At 45.3% G+C, this 13,231-nt stretch overlaps 1 protein-coding gene across 5 annotated transcripts in view; it reads left to right on the top strand.

The window, feature by feature from the left end:
* Positions 1 to 8,526, top strand: part of LOC144163394 (1-phosphatidylinositol 4,5-bisphosphate phosphodiesterase delta-1-like) — an 85,937-nt gene extending 77,411 nt beyond the window's left edge. For all 5 annotated transcript variants that reach the window (XM_077694368.1, XM_077694370.1, XM_077694369.1 and 2 more), the window contains exons 16-18: positions 115 to 278; positions 2,843 to 2,978; positions 5,508 to 8,526. In XM_077694368.1, the coding sequence (XP_077550494.1) occupies positions 115 to 278; positions 2,843 to 2,978; positions 5,508 to 5,746 (539 nt within the window). In that variant the 3' untranslated portion in view covers positions 5,747 to 8,526. The remainder of the gene's footprint in view (positions 1 to 114; positions 279 to 2,842; positions 2,979 to 5,507) is intronic.
* The last annotated feature ends 4,705 nt before the right edge of the window (positions 8,527 to 13,231 follow it).

Here is a 13,231-nt window from a genome sequence, read left to right as displayed (position 1 = left end):
ACTGGGAAATGTGTTCCACGGTGGCTATATTTTTTAGAGAAGAGGGGGGGGGTAGAGTCGCCATGCCATAGCCTGAGTCCTCTCTTTCCCTCCTTTTTTGTTATTGTTTGACAGTTGCCCTGAACTACCAGAGTTGGGACCAGAAGATGTTCCTGAATGAGGCCAAGTTCTCGATGAACGGCCGCTGCGGCTACGTGCTCATGCCAGAGTTCCTCCGCAAGGGAAGCTTCAACTTCGACCGCCCCGACCCGTCACTCAAGAGGATGCTCATTCTCAGGGTAAGGCGCCAAAGGGATGAATTTTTTGGGAAAGAACAGTCTAAACAAATGATGTCGCGATTCGCGGAGCAACCGGCAATTTTTGGTGAATTGCAAGCGGAGAAAAAGCCACTGTTATGGCGGGGTGACATATTTTCAGTTCTCATGCTCTTTCACGCTGTTAGTTTTGGAACCTACTTTCTGTATTGTCCTGGCTATCATGCGTGTGCGCAGGTTTGGTAGAAAAGCACCGAATGTTGATTTATCTTAAAATAATGATGTCAACTGTTCTATGCAGTGCAGCCATAATTTATCTATTTTTGGTGCAATAATTATACAATGCACAGTCGCAACCTGTTTTGGTTGGTGTCAAATAGATGATAAAGGATCATAGTAACAAATGCTTTCAGCTTTATCGATGTAATCGACACAATCTCATGTTTTTCAAACGCAAGATGTATATACGTAGTAATTCTGAGAGGGAAAAAAGGGTGTTGAATGATTTGTTTTCAGCATTTATTCAAAGTCAAACATTTGAGTTGAAGAATATTAGTAAACACAGTAAGAAATGTATAATATGAATCCAATAGACACAATATATGTGCATGGCTCTCAAACATGCCTGCTTCAGGGTCCAAAGAGAATGGAGACAAATGATGAGTATTTCTTGACAATGCCATTTTTATGTCGAGCACAATGGGACATTGCAGTTTTGATTATAAAAGGTCGAAGTGGCATTCAAGCAGTGTTCCAAACGCAGTGGTTCTGAATATATGGGTACCTTCTTTGCAAGTGCGCTGAGAGCAATTCACTACTGCAATGTTCTCAAAAGGGAAGACATAGACCACAAGGATTCCATGACGGGTATTAGGTGGGGGAGTGGGGAATCTTTTATTGTGCGGTGCAAAGACCTTCCTTTTGCCCCATCTCCTGCCAAAGGCGTTTCATTTCTGTTCACCCGTGAGGTGCGCTGTACGACATTGGTGCGGCCGTAAAGCAGTTGATATTGTGGTTTTTCTGCGCAACATGCATTTCTAGAGGCTGGCGTTCTTGTAGACCACTGGGTCTGCGTAAGAAAGTCAAACACATTCGAGATGTGCGTAAAATTACGGATGACAACATTTGAGAAGCAAGGGAATTTGAGTGGGTTTTGAGTTTGAGAGAATAAACTTTCTTTATAGAGAAAAAAAATAAAATGGAATCTTCGGGGTAGTTTCCTTAGTCCAGGACACCTTGAGCTCGGGCCGCGTCGACAGCCCTCTTGACCAACTGACGCTGATCCTCGAGGTTGGAGCTGGCCAAGGCTCAGTCCCAAAGCTCATGGAGATTGGGGCGGGGAAGTGGGGCTTGGTCGCAGCCTCCTACAATGTGATAGTGTCCCGGGCGCCTCACAGAAGCTGCTAAGGGGAAGCAGGCGGCTCGATGGGATAGCTCTTGAGCCAGGAGATGGGCGGTCTCATTGCCCCCATCGTCGAGATGAGTGGGGGCCCAGATGATCTTGATGGATCTGATGGAGGTGAAATGCAAAAATGCCCTTATGTACGAGATTTCAGCACACGTTAAAGATCCCCTGGTGGTCAAAATAAATCCTGAGCCCTCCACTACGGTGCACCTCATCGCCTGCGTTGCATTAGCATGTTAAACCCTACAATCAGTCAACCAATCGATCAGTGATCTTGACGGAACGGTTTGGCGGGTGTTGAGTAGGAATCTTGAGGGCTGTGCGGTGAATTGTCCCGTTGGTGAAATTTTGGAGTCGGTGATGATGACAGCAGGTGTGGCTTGACTCACGGCGAGGGCGATGGCCGCTTCCCCCCGCTTGCAGTGAATTGTGGTGTGGTATAGTGAAACTTGTGAGGTGGTGTTTCTTCATGACTACAACAACGGTCGTGGCCCGAATCTCAGGGTGCGTGGCAGCATCCATGTAGGCAGTGTCGGGTTCATTTCCATATTGCCTTGAAATTGCTCTGGCTCTGGCCGCTCGTCTGGCCGCGTGGTGCACAGGGTGCATGTTTCGTGGTAGAGGGGGAACAGTGAGGCATTGACGGATTGTGTGTGGGATGCTTCTTAGGTCAGGAGGCGAATGTGGAGGTGGGACTGAAAGCCCCAGGCAGGAGAGAATGTCTTTACCTGCTTCTGTGGTTCGCACTCTTTGGCTTGAGAGGTGAGCCTCAAATAATTCTTCGGCGGTGTTGTGGACGCCAAGCTTAAAAGCTTAAGGGTTCAGTCTATGGAGGTGCTTGCTGCGAGTGCGATGGCGAGTTTGTAAGCCTTTGCAACTTCATCATGCCTTCTGCTTTGCTTTGCAACTTTTACCTGACAGCAACGGTTCCATGGTACACTGCATTCACATGTTATGCGCTAAGAAGTTTGGAACACTGCATCATTACTATATTTATTTTTTCAATTATTTGATAATTATTTTAAATGAAGCAACAGCCATTCATGACTGGTTTGCAGCAACTGCTGATCTTTAAGTAACTTTCCTAAGAGCTCTCACTTTTATAGATACATTTTACGTGCCTGAAGCTATCGTCTGTTTTCAAGAAGTAACTCATTCCTGATGTTTGCCTTGCACTTTGCAGATAATCAGTGGCCAGCAACTGCCCAAGCCCCACGAGTCCACGGATGGTGAAATCGTGGACCCGTACGTCGTCGTCAAAATCTGCGGGCACCCTCTGGACAATCAGAAGGTCAAGACCAGGTTCGTCCGCAACAATGGTAAGCAGTATTTTTTCTTTGATTGATTTATAGATTGAATTATTGGTTTGTCTTGAGCTTGTTTTTTTAAAGTGTCACTTTTATGGACTTGTGAAGTTTTTGTGGTTTTTTGCGATGGTGACAGCCATTCTTCGGGCCACAAACATGGAAAATGTGCTCATGTAGAGATGTGTTGTCATTTCTCAGACAGCACAAATAATGCAAGGTTTTCCTGGGCTACGCACATAACATGCAGTTGTAACACACACAGTTGTGTGTTATAACTGCAGTTATCATTTGGATTTCCGTTACTCATAACGGTTTCCTATACACATCTTCGTAGGATACACATATAACTGCTGTTTCTTAAAATTCCGCATGACAGGGAGCTCTATTGGTTCTGGCCATTACATTTATCTCAGGTGGAATCTTGCGGTGTCTTGAAGGCCTTGTTTTTTTTTTTATCCCTGACACCTTTCCTTGGCATGCAAGTTTTTAGACCAGCATGTTGGCATAGGAAGGAAGGATGTAGAAGGAAGGCAGGAAAGTTAACCTGGCCTAGTTTGCTGTCTTGCACGTGGGAAAGGGAACATAGGCAAAAAAGAGAAAGGAAAGAATAAAGAAAAATTGGAGCAGACAGGTATGCCCAGCGCTGAAGCACTAACCGTTCACGTTCAGTGATTGACACTGAAGGCTTTCAGTCTATAGTAGGCTGGAGTTTACGTTCATCGCCCGTAGAAAGCGTAAGAGTTCCTTAATCGCCTTCTGAGCAGATGACAGAGAAGACCAGTGACATAGAATGGCTGTTGAAGCAGGGCTGCTACCTATGGGAATGGCGATAGTGGTTGGGATCATGCCCACACGCACATGCAGCGACAGTGGACATGGAAGCTGTGGAACTGTGCATGCTGCAGTTAACTCTGCGATCATATGTCTCATAAGGAAGTGTTATTTATCAAAAGAACATCTTCCAGAGACGTTCATAAAAAAAGAACGTGGTAGTTGGCAGTTATTAGTTTACAAAATCATCTTTACAGCCAACCTTGCATATCATGGTGGCCCATGTTCATGTTGGTGCGGTGCATTCAACAAGGCACAAGACGACAGAAAGAATACCCATGGAAGTCGTCCACCCAGCCACATCCACTTGCGAATGCAGTGTGATGTTGATGCGCAACACTAGTGAGACACTGCGGGTGCCGATAAATAACATTGGAAGAAATATTCGTCAAAGCGATAAATAAACCTGGCCTGAGTAATGGGACTGCTTGCTCTTTGTCGTGTGCGAGATTTAGTGCATGCCACTGAGTCCACTTTGAGTATTCGACTTGCAAGAAAAAATAATTGTAAATGGAAGAGAAAAATTCAAAGACGCAATACTAGAAGAGAAGGCCAACAAACCCGACACCACATTTATTTATTTTACATTAGGCTTGTACACAAAACTCTCAAGCCATATTGTTGTGTAAACCTTATCAAACGGTGCCATGTTTGCCTTCCTTCGTTTGTAGTCTTTTGTGCTTGTACTGTTTCTCTTTGTTTGAAATGTACCAACGAGCCCACATCTACACAACACACATTTGTTCTTTTTGTGGAGGCATCACATGAAATATTTCCGCACTTAGACCAGGCTTATTGTCTTCTACAGACATATGTCCCCTCAGTGATTATTTTAAAATGCTGTCATTTGATAATTAGCTCATGATAAAGAGAGGTTAACAAGTATAGCCAATGAGAATGGGAGCAAAAATCTTTCTCTCTATGCTACTTTAAGCCACTGAATGGTGAGTCCGCACCTAAACCCATTCGTAAAGGGGCCATGCAGACAAAACACAAGTTTGGTTCATTCGAAAGATTGCCTTGTTAGAATCATACTGATACCACTTTTAACCGAAACATCGCTCAAACAAGTGACATAATTAGGAAGAAAGGGAATGGCCATGCGACACACTAGCTCATTTCCCACAGCAGAACCTATGATGTCACATGTGGCAGCTCTGGGATTGGCTGAGGCCGCCAAAAGTTAACGCAAATTAGGCGGGGCTCACAAGCTTTCCGAACGAGCTATTTGCGCTTAAATTAAGGGCCCATTCTTTTTATAGCAGTAAGAATGGTAGGGTAAACAATGGAAGTTGGCAATATGCAAAAATATGGGAACATTTACAAATATATACAAATGATCACAATGGCCTAGTTTGCCTATTTTAGAAATATGTGACTTCTGTACTCAAATAAATACACAAAACACTCACTTGCTAGACAGCTAGCACCATCTAGTGAAAACTAGACAAACCGAAATGTGCTTGTTGTTTTATTTTTTACTTCATTACAGCAGTAATATATTATTAAAAGGATCAAACTAGGCCATTAGGAACACTTCTATGCATTTGTGGACCTTTTCTTACCTGTACACGACGCTTTTATAGCCTGTGGGTCATGATTTAGTATGTCCCACAGGAATGCGATCGGGTGAGTCCCCTTTAAAGCTCCTGTCCAGAACGCCCTGCACGTGGAGCGATGCAAGTTGCAAACATGTCTTGTGCTGTTCAGGCTTCAACCCGACGTGGGAGGAGAAGTTTGAGCTCCCGGTGCACGTCCCCCAGCTGGCCATCTTGGTGTTCACCGTCAAGGACGAGAGCAGGACGGGCAAGAACATGAAGCTGGCCAAGTACGCGCTGCCCCTGGAGGCTGCGCGTGAGGGCTACCGACACGTGCGGCTCTGCAACAACTCCTTCGTCTCGCTGGTTCCCGCCAGCATCTTCGTTCACGTCAGCTTCCGGCAGCCGTAGAGGAGACAGCTCCATCGCCGGCCAAGGAGGACGCGCCAAACTTCACGAGAAGGAAAAATGTGTTGCTGCTGGTTGTGCAAGTCGGTCACGAAATGCCATCACAGTTGTCGTGGATTTGCGATACGTTGCGCAGAGGGTGTTGTTGCAGTGTTATCTTGTTCTTAGTGCGTGTGGTCAATGCAAAAACAATGTTTTGTTTGTCGTATCGCATGGCATGCTACATTTAGCAACAACCGAACAGTGGCAAGATGTTCGGACAGTAATGGCATTATTGAACAAGGCCATATTTAATTATATGAAGTCACTGGTGGGAAGTTCAAAGCCGTGGAATTTTGCTCATCTCACTAATGTAGAAAAATTCGGTGGGACCAGTTGGAAATTTTTATATACTTCAAAAAATGACCCATGTTGGTTGGTTAGACATCAATTCCCCTGTCTCGTTTGACCGTTTAGCTTATACTCCGTTTTTCTTTCCCTGCTACAAAGTGCTGTTGGCTTCGAAACGCTTCACCTAGTAGACTGTATATACGGTGTGTCATGTCTATTCATTGCGTCATTTTCAAATCTTGTCAATATCATTCATTTTATTTGGTTTCAATTGATTTCTCTGTTTATCTGCTTGTGTAATCATGTTTTTCAGTCAAGGCTCCTGACTCATCGGGATAGTAAATTTGCTTGTGTGTATCTTCTCAAATGACCATGAGAAAGCCAGCGTGTACATATCTGCCAAACAGACACAAAAGCAGCAGTGGTGCTCACAATAATAAGGACCACCTGATCACAAATCTGACCCATTACTACGGGTGCACAGATTCGAAGCAAGAACCTTGGGTGCGAGCCATTTGGAGACTTTTGCTTGTTATTGCTTACATTCCCATCGGCACCACGCTACACTTGGAAGCACAATTTTACAATAGCTGTGCCAAAAACGCACAACCTGTCGTGTGTTTGACAGTGTTTTTCGATGCTAATGAGGGCAACCCTTATGAGAGACTGAGCTGTGGGGAAACGAACAGTTAGGCATCTTTCCATTTGCTTATTGCATTTCATTATGCCACCTATGGTATAAAATTTTGAAAAGGTGTTTTTTATTATTGACCGTCGCCAGTGCCTGCTTGGAGACATGGCAGCCTTAACTGCTGTCATTGTGCCTTTGTCCTGCCTTGGCGCACACGCGCTTACTAGCCAAATAAATGAAAAACGCACATTTGTTCACGATTTTCACGTGAGCTTTTGCACTTCGATTTTCATTAGTACATACGCCACAATGTATCAATTCCGCAAAAAGCTATAGCTACATATGTCGAGTAAAGTGATCGAAAATTTCTCGTCCACACGTTGCTTGTTCCATATAGTAGAGCTCTTCAACAAAGCCATTGTTCTAGATTGTTGGTGGCACAAATGAATTGGCAATTCCCAGAATAAATGTTAATTAAGAGTCATCTAAACTGAAACAGCTCTCTAGTTTCACTGCAGTCATTGTTAGCCAAACATGCCAGCTCTGCATTAAAGTCGGGTGGTTTGAACTAATTGTGTACCCTTTACATGTATACGTCAGCTTGTGCCAAAAAAATTGTCTCCTGATGGCATCTCTTCCCCGGTGAAATTATGCATGCTTATGGAATTGAGGCATGTCTTTTGTGGTTGTATGCACTGAGCTGTAAGTGCTACCACTAGACTAAGCTTGGGTTTTTTTACATGAGAAACAAGTACTCCACCGTCTCTTACTCAAGTACAAATATGTTATTTGCTACGATACTGAATGTTCATGGTAAACAGCTGCACTTTATTCTTGCGGCTACAAGGACAGCTGTTGTCTAACTTGGCACTTTGTTAATGTACATCATGTGCCATTGTGAGAATACTTTTTCTCTGTTATTGAAATAAGGCGAGTTTATCTAAGGCACAAAAATATTAGCTAGTTGTATCGTAATTGTTATCTGTTAATGTAAATAGGAAGGGGGCAAAACGGCTACGAAAAATGGGCACCACCACAATTGGTGGAAAAGGGCAGAGCCTATAGATACTCTGCTTCTCTATCAAGTGTAGAAAGAAAGTTCTGAAGTGGACTGGTTGAAAAACTTCCTACTAATTGTGGTATAAAAAAGATTGAGCATACCTGGCCTCTTTGACACTTCATGCGTCGATCACACTGATTTCCAGCAATTGTAAATGAAAGGGAATAGCAAGGCAGCTCCGTTTTCAGTACTGGAGTCTTGAACGCTTCATTTCAGTGATTGTGGGCTTGACATTGCAAAATGCAATCGTCCCAACCTACCACCCATGCGCTGCACCCCTGCAGTTCAGTAGGTTTTGTTTCATGAAGGAGATATATATTTTGGAAGGTTGATGAATCTTTTCTAAGCTTGCGAAGGATTTTCTCTTCCTCCACTGCCTTGGGCCTTTCAAGGCTCACAAACTCGCGAGTAACTCTTTTTGGTTGATGGCATCCTGATGTTGTTTTGCATTCATATGCCTTTTTTTCTCAGTCAATATATATATTCACAGTGTTGGATATCGGCACAATAGTTCGCTTTGTGCCTTTCTGGCAGCTCTCGCAATGTTTTTGCTGCTGTAAATTTAGAAATTTCTTGTCTTTGTTGCAGTGTGACATTTTTTGTGCTCGATTTAGTGAGTGCTTGATTGTTATATGCCCAGTACTGGAGAGGGCCATTGGGACGCAATCACTTTCTCTTCTGACATTTTTGCATACTCAGACAAGCTCGCTGTAGGCTGTGTGTTTTGTCAATAAATTTGCTGCCAGTGTGAGACTGCATGGACTCGTCATGTGTTGTGTTCTTCTTCCTTAGTAAAACTGGGATTTTTTGCAGAATCTGTAATACAACACATTTCGAGCTGCAACTGGATCCATTGAAGATGAAATTTCGTTCCTAATCTTTCAGTTATCTAGGAAGCTTCAGTGTTTCTGAGATACTATTGACATATCTCATTAAGATCTATAAAAAACTTCCCATAAACTTCCAGTGCTTAGATTTACAGTAGCCAACCGATTTTTCGGACATGGAGGGGAACGAAAAATAGTCCGAATAAAAGAGCACTCCGAAAAATCCGGGAGTCGTTACTCCTATAGGACAACTGCCGGTTCCTCGGGGAAGTCCGAAATATCCAGCAAATCCGAATTTTTTGAGTCCAAAAAAACACTCGGCTACTGTATAGCACTGGTTTTCAAATGACAGTCCTTGAGCATCAAGCGATGCTCAAAAGCTGCCACAACACTCTCAGTAATTTTTTTTAAGATGATGGTGTTTCTTGGGCCACCTAAATGCAAAAACTTCCGCCTGTCTGTCTGCCACTCACTCAATTTAGCCACCTGGCTAAAAGTGAAAGAATACTAGACCGCCAATATACAGGACCATTCCAAAATAATAAGCCTGCTGGCATTTGTCATACATGTCCACATTATTTGGCGCAAGCGAAACCTCAAGCACCAGGAATACCGGCGTTATTTTTTCAATTAGAATACACGTTGGGTTGTTTATTTACGACAGCAAACTGAAAAAGAAAACGCTGTAAATGGCACAGAAAGGCGAGATAAAAACAAACAAAAAGAACACAGCTCGTGCTGTTCCAGGCAGAAAAATAAACAGATAAAGGAAAAGGTGCACGCCAACAGTGTGAAGCCGGGAAAATTACATTGGACAAATCTCCGTCGCGCTGACTATGTGAGGAGCAGAAGAGCGTGAGGGTGGGATGTTAGGGAGGAGAGAGGTACTACGCCGCAGCGGTCTTTCGAGTGAAGCAAGCAGATACACGGCAATTTCTCAACTGTTCCTCGAAACATCACTGGTGACGCAACAAGATTTCCGCATGAAACGTTCATGAGTTTAACTTCTCCGCATAACACAGCACTGTGATCGTGTGGAAAAGCCAGACACGGGTGTCGACGTATAAAATTTGTGCTTGGGTGGCTTCGCCTGCAAGTGCAAATCGCTTGGACATACTTCGCGTGTCAACACTTCTTTTTTTTTACCCATATAAAGGTTCGCCATTACTTTTGCAAGCCCAGTAGACATGGTAGAGGTTTCGTGCTCTCGGTGTTGCCCCACTGCCCTCTGCGCATACGCCACGAATCTTGTAAAAGATTGCCTTGTTTTTTTTTTTTTGGTAGAAGTGCGCGAATATAAAATTTGGGACTGCGAATTGGATCTAATATTTTCGAATGGGATTAGAAGAAAACTGAATGCTAATATTTCCGAGTAAGAATATGTTTGATTTAGTTTGTGAAGAGCTTGTAAAACGAAGCTATAAAAAGGGAGACCATCGGCAGTCAGGACTAAACACATGTGAGTGTTCATGCACTATTGTGCTTGGTAAGAAAAAGGAACGAAAAAATGCGTGCCAATCCACCCTGTGAAGGTGGTTTGAAAGCAAAGCTGTAAATGACACCCACAACGATTACCCATGAGATGTCACTTGAATTCACACACTTGGCTCTACAAAGAGTGAAACCAGAAACAAGGGAAATGCACTTAACCATACCCCTTATTACTTCAAAGAGATATTATTAAAGACGATAGTCTTTCTTGGGCTACTTAAACCCAGAAATTTAGGTCTGTCTGTATGTCTGTCCGTCTGTCTGTCTGTGACCCGATTCAGCCACCCGGCCAAAGCAAAACAATGCCTGCGCAATAGTCTTATATAGTCACAGCTAAATCTACCCGTCTATGTCCGGTGGAACGTTCATAATTGTCAACATTGTTGAAGAAGAACAAGACATTACGCAAATATTAGACAACAAATCGATACAGAAGTGATATTTGCAGTGTTCCTTTATAAAAAAATCAAACATGCTTGAATTTGCGAAATTAAATACTTCATCAACTGCAGAAAAAGAATTCACTCCGCCGTTGCCTGCTGTCGCCCGCGCCACTATAGCTTCTGGGGCCATTTTAAGAAATCAACCGGCAACAGTTACGCAAGGTTCCACTAGGTAGGTTCCACGTTCTGCTTGCAACGCACGTGGAGTAGGGAAACGCGGTTTTATAAACGCTGAAGTAGGGCGCCTCAACTAACGCGCGTCTTCGCCGTACGGCAGCGTTCGCATCGAGTCACCCGGTTTGGAGCAATGGAACGCGGGAAATTTAAAATAATTTAAGCAAATCTTTGGCGTCTTTACCTTGGGAGGAAAGAGGAACAACATGAGAGGTGAGCGGGAAAGCGAAGGGAGGCATTTACTTCCCAAAAGCCGATAAAGACTATCGTCTTTTGACGGCATTTGCAACGAAAGGAGCAGATACGCGGCCAATTTTTTGCTAAGGTTAAGTCAATGCATGACTCGCGAACGGTGGTTGGTTGAGTTGTATTGATGAAGCACATGAGAGGACTTTTTTTATAACATTAAAGAAAGCTCGAACACTGTGTTAGACGATCTCACTTCTCCTTCATCTCTGCCACCACTGACAGAGGTGACGAGATCGGCGGCAGAAATGGAGAAGGGCGATGCCATGCTTTTTGTGTGAGCTTCCTTTAATTTTTATAACTCCTCACACATGTGCAAGGCGCGCACACGGCGTGTTACACGTGCAGTGGGCGGAGCGCACAGTGGCACGAGAGGTCGCATGATGCTAACACATAGCATTCAGTGAGAACGGAGGGGGGTAAACCCGCCGATCTGCTCAGTGAGAGCCACGTTTGTCTCCCCCGTCTCCGCGTGGGCTCGTCACTCAACCGGTAAGACAAATGCTCTGGTTCTGTTTCTCTATTCGTTCCAGGTTCGATTCCTGGCGGTGCCAGCAACTTCTTTTATTTGTTCGCAGGAGTTTTCTGTTGACACCTACGGTCGCGATGGAATTGGGGCATAGAGGTCAAAAGCTTCGCTTTAAAACTAAAAATAAAAGGATATGACACGATGGCTGTAGTATCACGTAGTAGCACTAGGTGCCGCCATATTAGAGAGTTTTAGCAGTCCGTCCGTACCGTCCGGTACGTAGTTAGCGTGTTGACCGGGACCCGTCTGGGCACTTGGGCATTTGTCACGGTAGGGGGATTAGTTCCGCTGGCCTGCCTTCGCCATATCCTCGCCTCCTCGCCCTTCCGCGCGCGCAGGCGCAGACGGGTCCCGGTAAACCCGGTAGCAACGTACGTGACGGAACGGACGGACTGCTAAAACTCTCTAATATCTGTAGGCGCCAAGACATAGAGAAATAAGCCAATTATGATGTGGCGCCACCCCTGTAGTATGTGCACATGCGTCAAGGGAAACTACGAGCGCTTGGCCGCTGCGCTCCGCGAAGTGCCACCGCCGAGAAGTGGCGAGAATCGGAGGCAGCCGGCACATGCGCACTGACCGATGCATGAAGCGGGAGACGCCGCTCTGTCGTCTGCTACGGCGCTCCGCTGCGCCGCTCAGCTTGTGATATCGGTAATTTCGCACTCGAAGGATCGGATAGGCACGGTGAAGCGCCGTAGCAGACGGCAGAGCGGCTTCTCCGGCCTGTGGTCAGTGCGCATGTACCGGCTGCCTCCGATTTTCGCCACTTCTCAGAGCCTGCGCTTGGCGGAGAGCAGCGGCCAAGCGCTCGCCGTTTCCCCCTAACAGTGGACCGCACTGTACATACAGAGTGTTGCGACGATAATTGGAACACTTTAAAATTTTTTACTGAGCGATCCGCCGCTGTGTTCGCGCTCAAACTTCACACAAAGGTCGCATTTTGTGGTCTATTTTGTTGTTGGGAACAACAACGGTACTTACCTGTTTATTCTGAAAATAAATAAAAACGATTTTCGCCTATGGGAAAATGGCCGCTGATTTGGACGTGCGAGCCAGCGCAAGTTGATGTTGGAACGACGGAGCCACCTGCAGAGTGAAACGCATGTTTGGGATTCACGTACGGAGCCAAATGGTGCAGCAGACGATCAGAAAATGCACCTAGAAATGAGCTAACAGACGATCAGAAAACCCGGTTTTCGGGCTCGCACGTCCAAATCGCCGCCATTTTCCCATAGGCGAAAATCGTTTTTATTTATTTTCAGAATAAACAGGTAACTACCGTTGTTGTTCCTGGTGTCAAACAAAATAGACCGCAAAATGCGACCTTTGTGTGAAGTTTGAGCGTGAACAGAGCGGCGGATCGCTCAGGAAAATTTTTTAAAGTGTTCCAGTTATCGTCGCAACACACTGTATATATAGGACGGACGATCCTTGAATAAACAGTTCCGTTCCGTCTGGGCTACGATGTGTAGTGCAGTGCAGTGCATCCGTGCGGCCGACATAACAAACGGGCGACGAGGATGATGCTGCCCAGAATTTCGCCGCCGTTCCTCGCTTCCCCAGGCGCGCCCGCCCTCCCTTGGCCGCGGCGGCTGCGCCTGTTCGATAACGAATTCACGCTCGCCTCCGCTCCGTCCGACCTATTGGCGGCCCGCCGACGAGGCCTTCTTCTGCACGGCCTTGGAGCTGAAGGACAATGGATTTTCGATGCCTTACCACCGCAACCGCCATCGTACGCCCCAGTTTACCAGCCC

This window comes from Haemaphysalis longicornis, unplaced genomic scaffold (genome assembly GCF_048455015.1).
Source record: "Haemaphysalis longicornis isolate Haplotype H1 unplaced genomic scaffold, Haemaphysalis longicornis Haplotype H1 scaffold_12, whole genome shotgun sequence".
NCBI classification, from domain to species: domain Eukaryota; kingdom Metazoa; phylum Arthropoda; class Arachnida; order Ixodida; family Ixodidae; genus Haemaphysalis; species Haemaphysalis longicornis.
This window is presented reverse-complemented; position numbering and strand designations above follow the sequence as displayed.